This window comes from Balaenoptera ricei, chromosome 16, assembly GCF_028023285.1.
Source record: "Balaenoptera ricei isolate mBalRic1 chromosome 16, mBalRic1.hap2, whole genome shotgun sequence".
In the NCBI taxonomy this organism is placed as follows: domain Eukaryota; kingdom Metazoa; phylum Chordata; class Mammalia; order Artiodactyla; family Balaenopteridae; genus Balaenoptera; species Balaenoptera ricei.
The window spans coordinates 11,996,647-12,016,005 of NC_082654.1; the positions used below are offsets into that span (position 1 = coordinate 11,996,647).

General features: G+C 52.3%; 1 protein-coding gene across 2 annotated transcripts in view; it reads right to left on the minus strand.

Moving 5' to 3' along the window:
- GRK5 (G protein-coupled receptor kinase 5) overlaps positions 1-19,359 on the minus strand; it is a 216,236-nt gene that overhangs the window by 94,876 nt on the left and 102,001 nt on the right. For both annotated transcript variants that reach the window (XM_059900610.1, XM_059900611.1), the window contains exon 2: positions 17,661-17,756. In XM_059900610.1, the coding sequence (XP_059756593.1) occupies positions 17,661-17,756 (96 nt within the window). The remainder of the gene's footprint in view (positions 1-17,660; positions 17,757-19,359) is intronic.

A 19,359-nucleotide genomic window follows, 5' to 3' on the forward strand; every position in this document is an offset into this window, starting at 1 on the left:
AACCAAGGCGGCGGAGATCAGAGCTGCTCCTGGGGAGACTCTCCACCCCCCTGAGAAGGCCTTACAAGCCGAAGGTCCCACTCAGCTCGTCCCTCCCCTGCCCACTCACTGCCTGCTTGGACCCCTGCAGTTAGGCTCTCACACTCCCCAGCCAGTGGTCCTGAACAGGCCCCTTGTCTCTGAGCCTCAGCCGTGTCATCCATAAAATGGGGGCAAGGGGAGGGGTGGTTTCTATACAACCCCCCAGCACAGTAAGAACAAGGTGGGTGTCCATCCCCATTTGACAGGTGAGAAAACTGAAGCTTAGGCAGGGGCTCTATGGGAACTCTTTGTACTTTCTGCTCAATATTTCCACCAGACTAAAACTGCTCTAAAAAATAAAGCCTGTTCATTGAAAACAAAACAAAAACCGAGGCTTGGAGAGGTGGGTGATTGGCTTAAGGCACAGAGCTGGTAAGTGGGAACCATGCAGAATTTGGAACTTCTATCTCCTGGCCCAGAACTCTCTCCACTACCGTCCCTTGCCGGTGTTGTCTCCAGGTCAGAGTCACTCCACCTGATATCTGTTCAGGCAAAAGGGATACAAGACAGCCCACAGCTTACCTTCAGGGCACGTGGTCTGGTGATGGACACACACGCAAACGCACGCACATAGTACAGTGCTGGGTCACAAAGGCCAGGCCGAGGACAATCCCCTCAACAAGAGGGAACCCCCGCAGACTCTTCCAGAAAGCTGGAGGGCAACAGACAGCACAAGCCTGGTCTCCCCTCAGATGAGCCAGGTGCCAGCTGTACCTCAGCCCTCAGGACTGAGCGTCAAAGCAAAGAGATGGAGAAGAGGGGGGTAGATCCAACCAACTGGGGACAGAAATTCTGAGGTTTCTACCTAGTAAAGTCATTGCAGGAAACAGGAATCCAGGAGGGGTGCAGGCTGGGGATGAGAGGGAAGTTAACACAGCGGCAGGCAAGCACAGCTGAGAACTAGTCCTTTCACGTTAAAGCCAAACACGGACAGAGGGTGGCAAAAGCCCCAGGAGAATGAGTCTCTTGGCTGACTGGCCAGGGGAGGAGGCCAGAGGACTGTCAAGGGCGGAGAGCTCCCTCTGCACCCAAACGCACATTCTGACGCCCAGTCGGCTCAGGTCTGCAAGCCGCACCTGGACCATGCCCGAGGTAATCTCCCAACCGGACCCCAGGCACATCCCGGGCAAAGACGGCCAGTGTGACATTCCTGCCCATCTGCCACCTTCTAAAAGGCCCAGCGGGGGAGGAGGGAGAGAGGACAGACAGCAGGGGAACGAGAAATCACCCCCGAAAAGAAGGGGAGAGACAGGTGGGCAGCGGGAACAGCTGCCGGCTCGGAGATCTCACAGGTGATGTGAAAGGCATCCCATGACCCCGCATCACAAAGAGAAACCTGCTCCCAGACTGACGCTGCGGGTGAGGAAGCTCCAGCCACTCCTGCCCCCTGTGGCATCACCTGAGCCACGGCGTACTGCCATCAGAAGTGGTGGCCATTTCTGGGACATTCCAGGTGCTGGGCTGGGTACTTGAGAAACACTGTCTCATTTCTCCCTGGCACACAGTAGGTAAAGGATAAATATCTGGAGGAGTGAATGAATCTCATATCACCCAGGAAGCCCTGCCTGCTTCCCTTTGCTCTCTGCTCTCACTGAGAATGGCTGCAGGGGCTGTCAGAGATGGACATTCAATGGTTCCCTACTACCTGCAGGACAAAGACCTAACCTTCCAGGCTGGAGACATGGATGGTGTCTCTGGCTCGACCCAGCCTCTCTTAGCCTCTTCTCACTCCTGACTTCTCTGCACAAAGCTCACCAAAGCAGTGCACCGTCACCTTCCAAATGTGCCCCATGCTGTCCCACCCCTGTAGGGAAACCATGGCCAACATGGTGGAAATCACAGCCAGCGTGGCCTTGACTCAGGCCCAGGTTTGAATGTGGGCTCTGCTTCTTCCAGAGCTCTGCAACTTTGAGCAGTTTATTAATCTCTCTGAATCTCTGCATCCTCATCCATAAAATAGGAGGACTTCCCTGGCGGTCCAGTGGTTAAGACTCCACGCTTCCACTGCAGGGGGCACGGGTTTGATACCTGGTTGGGGAACTAAGATCCCACATGCCACACGGTGTGGCCAAAAAAAAAAAAGAAAAATAGGGGTGGGGAAAACAGCCCCTGGCCCATAGGGTTCTGTAATACTTCGATGAGGGTGTGTCTGTTAGGCAAGCAGCCTGATGCCTGGCCATAGTAAGTGCCCAGGAAATGCTTGCTGGTTGGATAATGCTGAATCTGCTGACCCCAAAAGTCTTCCCTTTCTCCCACGACTCAGCTGGCTCCTTCCCGTCCCACATAGACGTCTCTGTCCCCCTTCTCCCCCCACCTCTGGGCACTTGGTACTAAGGACAGACATTTGACAGCTGCCCACATTCACGTGGCTGTTACCCAGCATCGTGTGTGTGCTTTCTGCCCTGTCTCCCCAACTAGGGACAGCTCTTTAAGGGATGGAGCTGGCCTCACATGCCCCCTGGGGACCCTCTGCTGGGCCTTCAGAGTGAAAGCTGAACAGGGGTTTGCGGATGAACTGGCTCTCACTCCATGTGTCTGAGCTGGTTGAGACCCCTCCTGCCTGGAGCCAGAGGGATGGATGAGACGGCCTTTAAGAAAGGAGGGGTGGAGGAGAACCATCTGGAACCTCTAAGCCTGCTGAGAGTTAGTAAATAGAGATTTGAGGGCTAAGGGAAAAGGGTTATATTCAGGTTACGTAAAGGAAATACACGGCCCAGCCCATGCTACCGAGAGCCACTGCGGAAAGCAGCTCCCTACCACCTGGCAGCTCCCCAGATCCCTGGCACAGAGTAAAGACTTAACAGATGAATGAATGAATGAATGAACAGATAAACTTAAAACCAGCAGGACCTGGCAACCACCACTCAGGGAACCAAGAAGCAAAGCTCTGAACTGCACGAACTGTTGACAACAGTGATAAGGAAGAGGAAGGGGATGAAGCGGCCACCCGTGAGCACCCACTGTGAGCCTAGCCCTGTGCAGAGCTCTCCCCACACCCGTCCCCAGCTAATCCTCCCAACACTCCTATTCCCGTTTTGCAGATAGAGAGACTGAGGCTCAAAACCAGGTCCCTCACACTCTTCATTGTTGTCTCTGTACCAAACTGACAGAGCTGGGTTAGCCCCTCAAAAGCTTTGTCCCAGTTGACCTCCCTGAGGCATATGCACAGTGCCTACAGCTGCCAGGTACTTGCAGAGTTGCTGACACCCAAGCCTGATGATGGCGTCTTTTGGCAAAGCCATTCTCGGCACCTTGCTCTGCCTCAAGCTGGTCTCAGCTAAAGGCCTGGAGCGGCATCACCTCTGTGTCCATCTCTGCCCACCAACCAGAGGGGGCTGGCGTGACAGCGGGTCTGGCAGCACACACCCCTTCCTCCAACTCTCCCATGCTGCCCCTTGAGTCAGAAAGGGAGAGAAAAGTGGGGTCACTGCCCCGGGGGGGTACAGTTGGACACCTCTGTCCTGAACCATTTGTGATCAAAGCAGCTACTTCAGAACTGACAAGGTGAAAGCCGTTCTCTATCCACATTTCCAGAGCCTTTTAAAAGAACTCATAGAGAAAAATTAGACCCATCAGCAATCATTCCAGGATTTGGGAAGATTAAGGCAAAAATATCCCAGCAAGGAAAGAAAATTAAGATTCTAAAAGGGCACAGTGCAGGGTAGACACTCGTGTTGGATGACGGGGAAACAGTACCAGGCAGATCCAAGCTCTACCCTGCGGTCAAGCGGAGGAAGAGGCCAGTCATCAGACTGCCACAGGGTGAGGACCAAACCCAGACTAGGTAAGGTCACCAGGGAAAGCTTCCTGGGGGAAGTGACCTGCAAGGTAGAAGACCAAGGTTGAGTCAATTACCAGGCAGAGTTAGGGATGTGTGCCGGGCAAAGGCCTGGAGAAGGGAGGAAATAAGAAGGAAAGGCTGGGGACCTCCCTGGTGGTCCAGTGGGTAAGACTCTGTGCTGCCAATGCAGGGGGCCTGGGTTTCATCCCTGGTCAGGGAACTAGATCCCACATGCATGCCGCAACTAAGACCTGGCACAGCCAAAATAAATAAATAATAAAATAAATAAATAAATATTAAAAAAAAAAAAAAGAAGGAAAGGCTGAGTCGGGGCACAAGAGGAGGGGTGAAGCTGGGAGCAGTAAGGAAGGGCAGGTAAGGCAGGGCCTGGACAGCTTTGATAAGACCTTTGGAGACCTTTGGGCTCCATCCTGACCACAGTGGAAAGCTATTGAAGCAGCAGGTGGTAGCGTGATCAGATGGATGTTTTAGAAAGAGCCTCCTGGCTGTTGCGTAGAGCTTGGTAGGAAACACGTGAGCCTGGAAGGAGCTGGCAGCAACACAGGAGTTCAGGCAGGAGAAGGTAGTGCCCGGGATGAAGGGAACGGTGGGGATGGGGGGAGAGGGACTGCCCCAAGAGAGACTGTGGAGGCAGTTACCTGGACTTGGAAGGGGCTGGCTATGTACACAGGACAGGGACGGGGGTGGCAAGTCAGAGGGAAAGGGGGGATCCCAGGTCTCTGGGCAGCCAGAGGGAGGGTGGTGATTGTCATCAGGATCAGACACAGGGGTGGCTTTAGAAGAAAGGGTCACACGACCACACTGAAAATGACCAGCATCAATCTGCAGAGCTCACTATAAAGGCTTTCTACCAGTAACTCCACTGGCCACTTGATCATCCAGTACGGTAGGAAAGATTACCGGATCCCCATTTTAAAGATGGGCAAATTGAGGTTAAGCGACTTTCCCAAGGCCATAGAACCAAGAGAGTAGCACAGGAAGCTGGGTCTTCTGCCTCCCAGGCCATTGGGGATTCTACAACCATATTTCTCGATTTAAGATGATACCTGACTTTTGGGCAGGGCAACAAAAGACAGCTGGCACAATTCTCTCTCTCTAAGCAGAACAAACTATGAAAGGGCCACAGACCGGAACGTCAACAGCGGTTATCTCATTGACAATTTTTATTTTCTTCTTTTTAGATTCTATTTTGGAAATGTCATCAATGGGTTTATATTATTTTTGTAAAGACAAAAAGAACTAAAAGATAATTTTAAAAATAATTTTTAGGAAATTCCCTGGCAGTCCAGTGGTTAGGACTCTGTGCTTTCACTGCCGTGACCCAGGTTCAATCCCCTGGTAGGGGAACTAAGTTCTCACAAGCCGCGAGGCCAAAAAATAATAATACTAAAAATAATAATAATTTTTAAAGACAATGCAAGGACAGCACAACCGTGAAACAGAAAAAACGAACAAATGAAAAGCCGCGCTCGATTTGCATGTTTCTTGATTTTGCATTTTCCTTCCTAACACTGGCTGGAAGAGGCCGCAGAGAGAAGTCAGTAGGAGCTCATGCCCACAGGAGCCCTTTAGGGGATACATTTTTTTGGTGGTGTTCTTTTTTTTTTTTTTTTTAATTTGAAAGTTTATATTGGCCCCAAATATCCCTCCGCCCACATTTTTTTCTTCTCACTCTCCCTTGGGTGCTAGCTCTGGGGTACTCGGAACAAGGGGTGTTTAATACGCTGAGGCAAAGGCTGGGGCAATACTGCCAAGGTGCTGCTGAACAGACAGAGCCCGGGAAATAAATTCTGTAAATAGTCTGGGCAGAGACCATCAGGAGTGTTGTCCTAGTGTCTCTTTATGGGGCAGAACTCTGTCATGCTCAGGCTGCTGCGGGTCGGCTGGCCTCTTGTGCTGGTCTGAGGTCCCCATTGCTGCATAAACCAGCTTGTTTTTCCCCGTTTTCAGCAACAGGCCTTAAAACAGACAGAAAAGCCCTTCTCATGCCTGCGACTGCAGTGAATTGGGGCTGGCAAGCGGGGCCGAGGTGCTCACCAAACCTCGCTGGCTTTGTCCATCAGAGGCACATTTCAGGTTAATGGCATCTGCGGACGCAAGCACGAGCGGGAAACAGAACATTCCAGAGGAAGCAAGAGAGGCAGAGGTCATGGCGCAGGCTACTCGGGTTTAGCTACACGCGTCTGCCTTCAAAAACGACAGCGTGAGGATTTTCCTGGTGGCGCAGTGGTTAAGAATCCGCCTGCCAATGCAGGGGACATGGGTTCGAGCCCTGGTCTGGGAAGATCCCACATGCTGTGGAGCAACGAAGCCCGTGTGCCACAACTACTGAGCCTGCGCTCTAGAGCCCGCGAGCCACAACTACTGAGCCCACGCACCACAACTACTGAAGCCTGCGCGCCTAGAGCCCGTGCTCCACAACTAGAGAAGCCACCGCAATGGGAAGCCCGCGCACCACAACGAAGAGTAGCCCCCGCTCGTCACAACTAGAGAAAGCCCGTGCGCAGCAATGAAGACCCCACGCAGCCAAAAATAAATTAATAAATTAAAAAAAAAAAGACAGTGTGGGCTTTCTCACCTCTAAGCAATGTCACAATGAAGTACAAAGATGCTCATCTGAACGCTAACTGTAATGGCAAAAAATAGAGGGAAAAACCCCCAAAAGTACAATATATACATGGGATAGATAGGAAACCTTGAAAAATCAGGTTCATTGGAGGCTAATGGGAGAGGGCTTCTTTTCTTTTCTTCCTTTCTTTTTTTAAAAAATTATTTATTTATTTGGCTGCAGCGGGTCTTAGTTGTGGCATGTGGGCTCTTCAGTTGCATCATGCAGGCTCTTTTAGTTGTGGCATGCAGGATTTAGTTCCCTGACCAGGGATCAAACCTGTGCCCCCTGCATTGGGAGAGCAGAGTCTTAACCACTGGACCACCAGGGAAGTCCCGAGAGGGCTTATTTTCAAGATAACTTAAAGGAAGAATCTGCCCTCAGGAAATAAATAAGCCACAGGTGGGGAAAGATCAGGGGCCTGGACCAACGCTGGGAGGAGGGCAATAGGCTAGTTCCCCATTGTCCACTGGTGTAGACACTCACCCCTCTGGATGGCCCAAGAGAACAGGAATTTTGTGTTTTGTTCACTGATGTATCCCCAACGCCTGACACTCAATAAATATGCGCCAAATGGAAAAACATAAATCACGTTTATGGAGATTTTTAATGACATGGGAAAATATTTTTGAAATTATATTAAGAAAAAGATTAAGAAACAAAACCATGGTATGTACACAGGGAAAAAAAGCTAGAAGGAATTACATGAAAGTATTAACTAGCTATAGCTGAGTGGTAAAATTATGGGTGGCCTTTCTTATGTTTTTTAGCAAAGTAATTTACCAATTACAATTACTTGAACAATAACAACAACAATAATAAAAAGAGGGAACAAAAAAGCACCAAGCAGCATGGTTTGGAAAGCAGTTAATTGTCTTGTAGACATTCCTGTGGCCTGTGGGAAGAAGTCAGCCTGGGCCTGCAGGGGTTAACCCCAAGCTGGGGTCAGGAAGGAGGGAAGGATCCACCCTCAGACTTGGTCAGATTTGGGATCCTCTAGCCCCTTGAACTTGAACTCCAGAGACCATGCGAGAAGGTGGTACCAGGGGTTGGATTGTGACCCCCAAAGAAGACATGTTGGAGTCCTAACCCCTAGTACTTCAGAATGTGATCTTATTTGAAAATAGGGTCTTTACAGAGGTAACTGAGTTAAAATCAGGTCATTACGGTAAACCCTAGTCCAATATGACACCAATATAACTGGTGCCCTTATAAAACGGGGCCTTCTGGACAGACACAGACACACAGACAGGAACAAGAATGCCATGTTAAAGTGAAGATGAGATTAGGGTGATGCTTCTACCAGCCAAGGAATGTTGAAAATTGCCAACAACCATGAGAAGCAAGGAGGAAAGCCTGGAGCAGATTCTCCCTCATGGGCTCAGAAGCAGACAATACTGTCGACACCTTAATCTTAGACCTCCAGCTTCTAGAACTGTGAGACAATAAATTTCTGTTGTGTAAGCCCCCATAAATGTCTGTGGCATTTTGCTCTGGCAGCCTGAGTCGACTAACACAGTGAGGGAAAGCCTGCCTTGGAGTCAGGTCACAGGGAGACCTCGGCATGTCACTTGTCTCTCTGGGACTCAGTTTACTTACCTGGAAAATGGGAGACCTGGCCTAAAGCAGTGGGTTTCAGACTTGATTTTCACTCTGGAATAAAATCTTACACAGGTAAAACCTTCACTCTGGAATAAAATCTTACCAAATATAAAAGGTAGAAAGAAACCCTGTTCAGATAGAAGTCTGCTCTGGATCCCTCATGCTCCCTGCAGGGCAGCCTCTGAAAACCACAATCTCAGATCATCTGTAAAATCCCTATCAGTGCTCCATTCTAAGAATCTCCAAACACAAAACCCACTGAGCATCTTGCTTGCACCCAAGTCCAGGCCTGGCACCGAGGATCCAGCCCTTGCTTTCCAGTGGCTGTTCCTCTTGGTGCAGAGGTGAGACTAACACCCAGCAAACTAGCCAGGCCACCCTCTCCCTCGTAAGAGCTACAGCTGCAAACAGGTCACCTGATGTTCTAAATCCGCCACATCTAAATTTATCTTGCCCTCCAAGGACAAGCAGATGCTGTGCCTTATCGGAGCATGGCAAGTGGCAGAACGACAGACATGACATGCCCTTATCACCCCAAGGACGAGAATGACGTCTGTAGAAAGACTTGGCTTACCTGGCGATGAAACCAAGAGTTTGCGTGCCAGCCTGGCAGGCCTGAAGGGGACCGGGTCATGCAGACCCTTGGGTGGGGTGAGACCTGTCCCAGGAGCCCATACTCCTTTCCAGACCCTGATGCGTGCCTGGCAATGCCAGGGAACCTGTAGCCCTTGAACAGGGACGAGCAGAAAAGGAGGCTGTCTGCAGCACGGCACGGACTAGCCCCTGTCACATCTCTGGGAAAGGACCCCGGCTGCCCATTCCACTCAGTGGACATCGACGATGTGCAGGCAGGAGACCACCGTGGGCTGGATGAGGGGGACCCTGCCAGTCAGAGCACAGAGCTGAGCAGCCCAGGAGGAGGCTGGAGCCAGGGATGGGGTCCAGGGTCAGGCTGAGCTGATCCAGGCTTGGGCTTCCTCCAAAGCCTTGCAGGATTGAAGGCCCTGAGACCCTACCTGCTGAAGGCAACAAGGTGCCTCCTGCCTGCCAGCATCCCAGCAGAACCGGGCAGGAGCCACACTGCCACAATCCTGCTGGATCTGCAAACACGGAGAGACTCTGACCATCTTCTCGGAGCCCACAGACTCATCAGGGGACCCAAAATCAACTAGGAAAGAGGGCAATGGTGTCACCAATCCCACTGCCCCACTGTGGAACCAGGCAGCAAATCCCGTATTTATTCATCCAACTTTCACTTACACAAATAACTCGCCAATTCATTCTCCTTAAAAAAAAAAAAATCACCTTACAGATAAAGCTAAGATCCCCTCTGACCTCTATGCCTTCCCCAGGGGTAACCTTTATTAGGGCTCTGGGGTGCAACCTTCCATATGTCCCTGCAAAGAAACTTACAAGGCCAGGGGTCTGGGCACAGTGTGATGCCATCGGCTTCCACGGGTGTGCTGTGGGGCTGAGGGGAAGGAGGAGGGCTGAGGGCTGCAGGGATATCAGGGTGGCCTCCAGGAAGGGGAGGCCAGAGGCAGGGGCTCAAAGAAGGGTAGGATTCAAATGATCCCAAGGCTGGAGTCCCTGGGGCACTGGACCCACGAGATGTCAGCGCAGAAGCAGCTAGCCGCATTCATCGTTTGCAGCCAATTCGGCTTCTTTGGGAAACTCTGAAGCCCTCCCCAAGGGCCTTCAGCCTTTGCCACGCACCACTAGCACCATGATGACGATGGTGACAAGGATGGCTTCTTCTAGGCACTCTGCTGGCCCTCCCAACGGTTCTACCAGGTTGGTAATAGTGTCTCCCATTTGATAGACAAAGAAACGACAACCCAGAGAAATTAAGCAACCTGCCCCATGTCACACGTCTGGGAGCAGCAGAGCCACCGTTTGACCTTAATGCCAATGACTTTCCACAAGACGACCCTGCTTCTGCGGCCAATGGTACAGCTCCTGGGTCTGCAACAATGCCCAGCACCAGCAGGAGCTCAACAAATATTTGTAGGCTGACTTCTTGTCTGAAGACCATGAGCAATGCTGGGTGAACAGTCAAAACTAGGCTAGCTCAAGGCACTCTTCACATTATCACAGTATTTTGGTTTTTCTTCTTTAAGGTTAAAAGTCTCCATTTTCTTCCAGGAATTCCCCCACAGCCTAGAGCTTCTGCTCCTGGAAAGAGTTAAGACTTTGGCAAGAGGCTGTCCCACAAGGCAAACGAAATCTCTCCCATCCCGTCCGTCGGTGAGTGTACAGGGCACCGCGGCAGCTACTTTCTGTGAACAGCCTCCTAGTAAACGTCAGCCTCACCAGGGGGTGGGGAGGGGCCTTGATTTATTATATAGCTTTTGGACAGTTCCTACAGAAATATTGCCAAACAGTGGAATAATCAACTCTTTCACTCATACTCTTTTTTTTTTTAAGGAAAGAAAAAAGCATGCAATGAGCCTGAGCTAAATAAATAAAAATGCCACACTTTTTGCCCAACAGAATTTTCTGCGTCACTGAGAAATATTTGCAGACCTCAACAATCTTTTATCTTCACAATGATGTTCCAGCCTTCCAAGTTTTGGACATTCTGAGAACTTCTTTGATTTGGACCCTCTAATTATCTTACAATTAGCTTACTAACGAATGCCACTATTTGATGTTTCATCAAGCAGATATCAAAGAACCCTCCTTCTCTCATGATCTGTCTGCCCCCCTCCAGGACTGTCTAAAATCAGTTACTCATGTCTGGGGCTCACACTGGAAGTAGATACATGTGGCAAGGACTCTCTGTCTTAATACTCGTTCCTGCCAATCCCAGTTACGGCTTCCAGGCTGGGGAGGAGGGCAGCATCCATCCATTCAGTCACTTCATCCATCCATCACCCACCCATCCATCCATCCACCTACTCACTGTGCCAGCGATGGAGGCCCCAAGATGGAGAGCACGTGGTCCATGCCCCCAGGGAGCTCACACAAAGAGATGCCCTGGGAGGCTCAGAGTGATGTCACTTCCTCCAGGGAAGTTCCTGACGGGTGGAAGACCCTCCACACTATTCTCCAGCTCGGCAACCTGTCCCTCCATCATGGACATTTCTCAGAATTTGTTATCACCTTCTTTATTTCTGCCAGTCTCTTGGGTTCAGCCATGAATGAGCTCGGGGGGAGGGGGGCAGGAATCAGGCCTGTTTCCCCAGTGCACAGCATATCATAAGTGCTCAGTAAACACTTGTTGAATAAGCAAATGAACATGCTACTCATACTTTGAAGATAAAAGAAAGAAAAAAGAGACAGATAGGAATGTCTATCCCTCCGAGTACCTACTGAGTTTCTCTGCTGTGGGTACTAGCTGGGGGCTGATGCCAAAATGTTTATAAAGTCAATATGATCCTGGGGAGTGGAGAGCTGCAGCTCAGGACCAGGGGCCTGGACTGTCCTGGGCAGGTCACTTCTCCTCTGGGAGCCTAACAGGCTCTGAAATTCAGACTCAGGTCTGAAATGGGTGGCTAGACGAGATGCTCTCCAGTTCCTTGAGTCGAGAATTCTGTAAAAGCCTAACATCCCTGTGAGAATTACTCCAGTTGCAGCCTCAGGGGAAACGGGCCTGGGCCAGAAGCCACCAGGTCACCTGCCCCTCTGACTTGCTCATCTATCTAGTAGGGAGTGGGGGAAGGTAGACTTAAAGCAGATGCTTTCTAAGGTGCCGCCTAAGTCTGAACTTTTATGACTATAAACCACTGGCTAAATTAACTGTGGGTGTGGCAAGCATATGTCACAGAATTTTTAAACAGAGCCCTCATTTCCAGTATTTCACTTCACTCACTCTCCCAACATTTAGTGAACCCCTACTGTGTGCCAGACACTGTTCTAATGGTGACCCACACAAGACACAGTCAGTATTGTCATGGGACATCCAGTCCAGTAAGGGAGAGAGAAAATACACAGGTCAACAACTAAACAAAGGATGACTGCAGCTGGGGGCGCAGGCCAAGAACATTAATAAACAGCACAGTGTCAAAGACAGCAATTAGAGGGCGAGTATAGTTCCTTTCTAAAGGCTGGTTGGGAAGGCTTTTCTATGGAGGTGAAATCTGAACTGAGACCTAAAGGCCCCCTAGAAGAAGTGTGGGGAAGAGCTTTCCAGACAGAGGACAGCAGGGGTTAGCAAAGGCTCCAGGCTACAGACAAGCTTGGGGTAGTCAAGGAACAAAAGGGCAACCAGCACAGCAAAGTGAATGGAGGAGGAGGGAGTGACTGAGACAAAGGTGAGGGCCAGCTCACATAGGACAGGGTAGGAAGGGCATTGCCAAGAGGTCCATGGATAGGACTCAGGGGGTCTGTGGACTTGGACGGAGAAAAATGTCATCTTTCTCTTCACCAGCCTCTAACTGGAAATGAGCACTTCATTGAGTCACAAATGTTGACAACAACCCACAGTAATGTTAGCAGTGCCTGGGACTTGTCAACAACGGAAATCTCAGACCCATTCATATCACCATCATTGCAGATATCTGGAAATATCACTTACGCTCCTCACTAATTCAAAATTACAGTAGCTATTAGACCAGCTGCTGGGCCTTATTAAAGTATTAACAAAAAAGCACATATACTTCAAGACCATAAAATTTTAAAGTATCTAATAACTATTTGAAAAGAACTGGTTTCCTTTGCAACCCTGCGTATTTTATTTTCTGTATGTAAAAGCATTATTCTGAGAAGGGATCCCTAGGCTTCACGCAACGACCAAAGAGCTCAGAAGCCACGGTGAGAAGTTTGTCTTTTATTGCAGGTGGGAGGAGATGCTGCAGCGGTTTCAGCAGGGGATCCAAGGGGTGCCGTTTTCATTTCTCAGAATCCCCCTGGCTGCTGGGGGAGATGGCCTGTGGTTGTCAGGGCAGTGCTGGGGGCCAGAGAGGGTGTGGCTTTGGCAGACCACTGTTCTGGCCAGTCAACAGGGTCCTTGTGGTCTCCGTCCTCCCCTCTGATCAAGAGCCTTCCAACGTGGCCCTCTGGGCCCATAAGGGCCTCATCACCCTGGCCCAAAGCCTGCTCTGGGACATCCTCCCAAAGAGCTTCAGAAAGTGAGCTCATGTGTCCACAAGAAAAATAAATGCGGCATTTGCCACTGTTTGGTTTGTATATTGGTCTAGAAAAGAAATGAGATTTTTATTTAAGAAAGCCTTCCAGCAGGACCCCAGCAGAGGCTGGGCAAACACCAGGGCGACGGACTGTAAACACACAGGAAGGCCTGAGCCCTGGGGCCGGTCGCCGCGAGCTGCAGCCCCTCGGTTTATGGCGGCCTTCCTGTTTTCCCGGCCTCTCTTCACACTGCACTCATACACAGAGTCTTTTCAATCCCTCTAGGAGAACAGAAGAATTCATTTTCACACGCCAGCGTGCACGTTTCTCTCACCCTCCCAGGGGAGTGGACCCTGACAAGAGGCCCGTTTATGGACCTTGATGGACAGATGGGGATGGGGCCCATGGGGTGAAATCCAGGGACAGAGAAAAGCTCAGAGGCGAATCCTAGGCTCCAGGGGGTTCCCCATACCGGAAGTGAAAAGGGTGCGGCCGGGCCAACTGGAAGGTGAGGGGCATTTGGGGCACTTCTGGGGCAATGCCTGGAGGCCCCATGGGGAGCAGGGCTAGAGTGGGGGGCACTGAGAGTTGGTGTCGGGGACTGAACCTCGGCAGAACCCGCTCACCTCCAAGTATCAGGATCTGTGTGTCAGAGAGGAGAGACGTGGAGAGGGAGGGAGCCCTGGGTCTCTGAGTCTGGCACTAGGATAAGTGAAAAGAAAGGTAGACAGTGAGGCGTCCACGTTGCTGGAGTGAACTGTGGCCGAAGTGTGACCGTTCTGGAGGGGCCAGCTCAGCTCAGCTGTCCTTTTCCCAGGCCGCTGGCTAGAGAGAACAGGATTTTTTTTTGGGGGGGGGGGGGTTTCTTTTCTGTTGCACCCATTGGCATCTCCGGGTAGTGAGTTTCTCCAGCACCTGGTCCCTGGGATTTAAGGGAGGCAAAAAAGAAAAGCCAGGAGCTCACTGGCACATCACTCCTCACATCCTGAGGTCCCAGCCAGTCTGCCTCTTCCTCCATTTTTAGGAATCTTCTTCTTTTTTTTAAATGCTTCTTTTGTTTTGTTTTGGTTTTATTTTATTTATGTATTTATTTTTGGCTGTGTTGGGTCTTCGTTGCTGCGCACGGGCTTTCTCTAGTTGCGGCGAGCAGGGGCTACTCTTCATTGCGGTGCGCGGGCTTCTCACTGCGGTGGCTTCTCTTTGTTGCAGAGCACGGGCTCTAGGCGCGTGGGCTTCAGTAGTTGTTGCACGAGGGCTCAGTAGTTGTGGCTCATGGGCTTAGTTGCTCTGTAGCATGTGCGATCTTCCCGGACCAGGGCTCGAACCCGTGTACTCTGCATTGGCAGGCGGATTCTTAACCACTGCGCCACCAGAGAAGTCCCTTTAGGGATCTTCTTATATTTTTTTTATATGTGATGTCCAGAGCTCTGGACTGCCCATGGTGGGGGCAGATAGGAAACACGCATCTACTCCACGTTGTCTGGAACTGAAAGTCCTATAGTTGACGTTTCTGTTTTCCATTTTCAAGAGACACATGAATCAAATATAGCAAAATATTAAAATTTCTTTAATCCAGGTGGCAGGTACACAAATGTTCCTCAAATGACTCTCAACACTCTTCCATTTATTTAAAACACTGCAGAAGGGCTTCCCTGGTGGCGCAGTGGTTGGGAAGCTGCCTGCCAATGCAGGGGACACGGGTTCGAGCCCTGGTCTGGGAAGATCCCACATGCCACGGAGCAACTGGGCCCGTGAGCCACAATTACTGAGCCTGCGCATCTGGAGCCTGTGCTCCGCAACAAGAGAGGCCGCGATAGTGAGAGGCCCGCGCACCGCGATGAAGAGTGGCCCCCGCTTGCCGCAACTGGAGAAAGCCCTCGCACAGAAACGAAGACCCAACACAGCCATAAATAAATAAATAAATACATAAATAAATTTAAAATGAATAGGATATTCTTTAAAAAAAAAAAAAAAAAACTGCAGAAGCTCAGTGTTCACTCCTTCATACCACTGCATTCATTCTTTCCTTCACTCGTTCATCCAACTATTGTGCTCCTCCTGTAAGCAGGCACCAGGCACATGGTGGTGAATTTAAAAGATCCTTCTCGAGGAGACTTTTGCACTTGAGGGGCAAACAGACATCCAATAATAACTGGGGGTGGGAGGTGGGGAGGTGGGAGGTGCCCTGACAAAACGGCACGATGCTTTGAAAGACCCTGGCCAGGAGCTAATTTAAATTCTCTGAGGAGGTGGCCTTCAGAGCTGTGGGCCCTGTGGACCATTCCGGACACCACCACCTGCAGGCAGTTAACCCAAAGGCAGAGAAGCAAATGGGCTCCACCTGCTGGGCCCCTCCCAGGTGATACTGGCCCTCACGCAGTTACCCTGCCTCTCTACACAGCTCCCCCCTTTGGAGGGTCCTTTCCTCCTATTTCAAGCTCTCTCTTCCAAATCAACATCTCAGAAGGGTCTCTTGGATCAGCCCTATGGCTCCGAGGTTGAGTGGGAGCCATTCTTGGGCCTGTTGAGAAAAACCTGGGCTCAGTATCCAGGAAAGGCATGTGGTAGCTGGTGAACTTGCTCGCCCTGGACGAAGAGGATGGAGAAGAAGGTCTGGCTCCCCAGGGGTGTGCGGAGACCATGGCATCTGAGGTCCCCACCCCTCCCCACCCCTAGGCCCTACTCTCTCCAGGCCTAAAGAACCAGATGGTCCCGGGAGGGTGGCGGCAGATTCCAGGGACTCTCCTTCCTCTCCCCTCTCTGAAGGCTACTTGTGAGTTGTCAGTGGCAAAACCCTCCCCAACATTCTCCCAGCCCCAGAAGAAGAGCCCATCTTCTCTCCCCCCACTGCCCCACGTACCTCCAGATCAAGGGCGAACTTGGGCAGCCCCCAACACAAGAGTGGCCCAGCAGAGTGGGAGCTGTTGTGCATTCCAGGAAGAAAGTCAAGTGCTAAGGGGAGTGGTCCCGGGCTCCAGCGAAGCCCTTCACACACCTGGTCTCATTGGACTGGGTCCATGAGCACTGTTTTCAGCTGAGGAAACTGAGGCTCAGCAAGATTAAGTAGCTTGTCAGGTGGCTGGAGAGCGGGTGGGGTTTGAACCCAAGTCTGCCTGGACCCAGAGGCCCTGATCTCTTAGGCCAACTGCACTCTCAGCCCCAAGAACACCGTGGGGACTCCGACCTGAGGTTTTAAGGACGGAAGGTGGGTCTGAGGTCATTTCCCCACCACTTAGCACCCTACTTCCTCCCTGCTCACATCTGCCTTCGTGGGATGCACGTGGCTTCCTTTCACTTCATAAACACCAATTAAGGGAGCTCCTCCTCCGTGCTGGGCATGTGGGGAGCACAGAGAGAACAGGTCACCTGCTGTCACAGCACAACTGAAGAATCTGGAAAGGGGGGGCCCGGCGAGAGGACTGAGCAGGCCTGGGACGGCATGTGAGTCCCACCTGGCCTGGGGAGCTGGTGGAGGCCAGGCCACACGGAGAAGCCATTCAGAAAAGCTAAAGGGCCACGAGTGGCCTCACGTTCCACGGCAGGCGCAGGGCAGTTGACCCAGTGCCCCGGGCAGAAGTCTCCAGAGCAGCTGGGCCTGCGGAGTTCTGGGTAACAGCATCATCCTATATCCACGCTCAAAGGATCTGAGTATAATAAACACAGTATGGCACATCCGTGACCTCTAGCAGTCAGGAGCAGATAAGACGCCTTCATGCAGCAAGGCGGAGTGCCCCACCCTGGGCACACAGGGGAGAAGGGCCAGGGCTCCCACCAGCACAGAGAGTCCTCGTCCAGTCCCCAAGCCTCCTCACCACAGCCGTGTTCGGAGCGGGGCCGGGGACAGACCGCCCTTGTGCATTTGGCTGTGCCAGCCCCTCGGGAGACAAGCACCCTCTGCTCTTGGAGCTGCCTGGCCGTGTGGGTGCTGGATACAGAGGACAGGGCTGTGTACTGAGCAGGGCAGCTCCTTGGGGAGAACCCACATGTCCCAGTGCCTGGCCACTGGGTGAGAACCCACATCCCCGGCAGCAGGGAAGGGGGGCCCAGAGGCTCACCACCCCGCCTCAGCTCCCAAAGCCTGGGGCTGCTTCCCGAGGGCAGGACCCACGGGCCCCAGGAAGGAAGGGCGGAAAGCTACAAGGGAGGGCTCAGGGCCAGGTGTGGCCCACCTCCACCGCCCTCCCACAAGCTGTGCAACTTTGGTCCAATTACAGAATCTCTCTGTGCCTTGGTTTCCCCAGCTGAAAAGTGGAGTAAAATAACAGCCTCAAAGGGTAATTGGGAGATAATCCTGCCCGGCACACACCAAATACTCGACGAATGTTGGCTGCATCTTTATATCAATTAGCAAAGGCATCAGCTTGGAGCTCCTACCTGGCATCACTTTACTGCATTAATCGATTTGTACCTGACTCACCGTTCTGACGGCTCCGGTTAACAGGCCCCTTGCTCCCCTCCCCGTCCCTCCCCACGCCCCCTCGAGGCAGGACAGCTTACCTATGGTCCTTCGGAGGTCTTCACACTGGCTAATGTGAGGGAACTTCAGGATTTCCTTCCACTTCTTGCTTTTCCCTTTGCGCTTTCCTCCGCCCCCTGCAGAGATGGGGGAGAAAGAAGGGGAGCTGATGCTGGTGTTGTCCAAGGCTCCAGAGCCTGTGTCCCAGCCCAGTGAGCCTGTGCACGGCTTCCTGGCTGGGAGACAGGGACGCGCCCCCTCGCCGGCCGGCATCGAGCCTGTGTGTTCTTCCTGCAGGCTCGCTCGGGCCTGGCCCCCGCCACCACCAGCAGCAGCGGTCCCTCCCATCCTCCACGCCTGCACCCACACCGGGCGCCCTGTTCTTCCTCGGCGTCTCCCACGGCTGTGCAGCCCTGCTGGGTGCCCGGTATTCACCCCAGACTCGACCACAACCTTCCGACGGCAGGGGCCAGGCCTGTCGGCCTGGGAAATCCTGGTGAAATGGATTCACAAGCGGGTGGACTGCAGCCCCCTCACCACCTCATTTTATCCTCTTGTTTCCTGGGGAGAGTTCCCATCCCCAGCTGGAGGCCAGGTGTTGGGGACAAGGACTTCAACTCCCACTTGTCCTGGGTACCCCCTTCTTCTCCCGCCTCACAAACCCCAGGGTCTCAGGGGATGCATTTCTCAAGGCTGGAAGGACTCCTGAAGGACCCCGTCAGGCCTTGCTTCCTGCCCAGTGTGCACATGTAATGAACACGCACACGCTAGGGACACACACGCAATGGATATGCACACATGACAGACATACAAACACAATGAACACACATGTAACAAACACACACAATGAACACGTACATGCAATGAACACACGGAGCTACCTAAGGTGCACACACAGGTGTTCCCATCATCCCTGCCACACCTTATCCGTGGACAGATGTCAGAACGCTCAGGTGTGCAAACAGCAAGGGGGGGCCAACTCCAGCCTACGTGTCCCTGAGCCCACCACCATTTGGAACTTGGACCTGGAGGCACCTCTGTGTCACGTGGCCAGGACCCCGCCAAGAACCTGAGATGCCATCGTCTGCCCACTGCCCCCAGAGTGGCCCTTAAATTCCACTGGTCAGTGACTCACCAAAGGTCACATAGTCCTTTAGGCCCCTCAGCATCTCAGAATTTTAAGTGCTTCTTATCCCCCTTTATGTGATCACCACCCCAAGTACCCACGAAGTTTGGGGCCAGTTAAAGAGACACCAGATCTTGGCCAGGCCCTCAGCACCCTGGGCTGCTCCCCCCAGCCTCTGACCCCCAGAGAGGGTCTGGGCAGGGCAAGGCCCCTTCCTCCAGCCAGCCAACCCAAGGACATCCGGAGGAGCTCGGCTCTGGGCCCGCTCCCGGCCCAGTGTGTTCCGGGGCTGGCACAGAGCTGATTTCAATAAAGGGAGATTCCCAACTCATCCAACTGCCCTGCAGAGCTGAGGCCATCTTCCTGAACAGCAAGTGGGTGGGCTTCTGAGGATGGGACCAGGACCCCCAGCTGGGGGGCCAGGAAGGAGGAGAGGGAGCTGACGGCAGAGGGGCAGGACACGGTCCATTTCCCAGCGCTCTGCTCGTTCTGTCTTCAGCCCAGCCAACCAGCCCCAGCTTCCTCTGCTCAAGTCTCCACAAAGGTCAAAGGCCCCAGCCTCCAGGGAACGAAACAAATGTGTATGGGGCTCATGCTGTGGCCAGACACTGTTT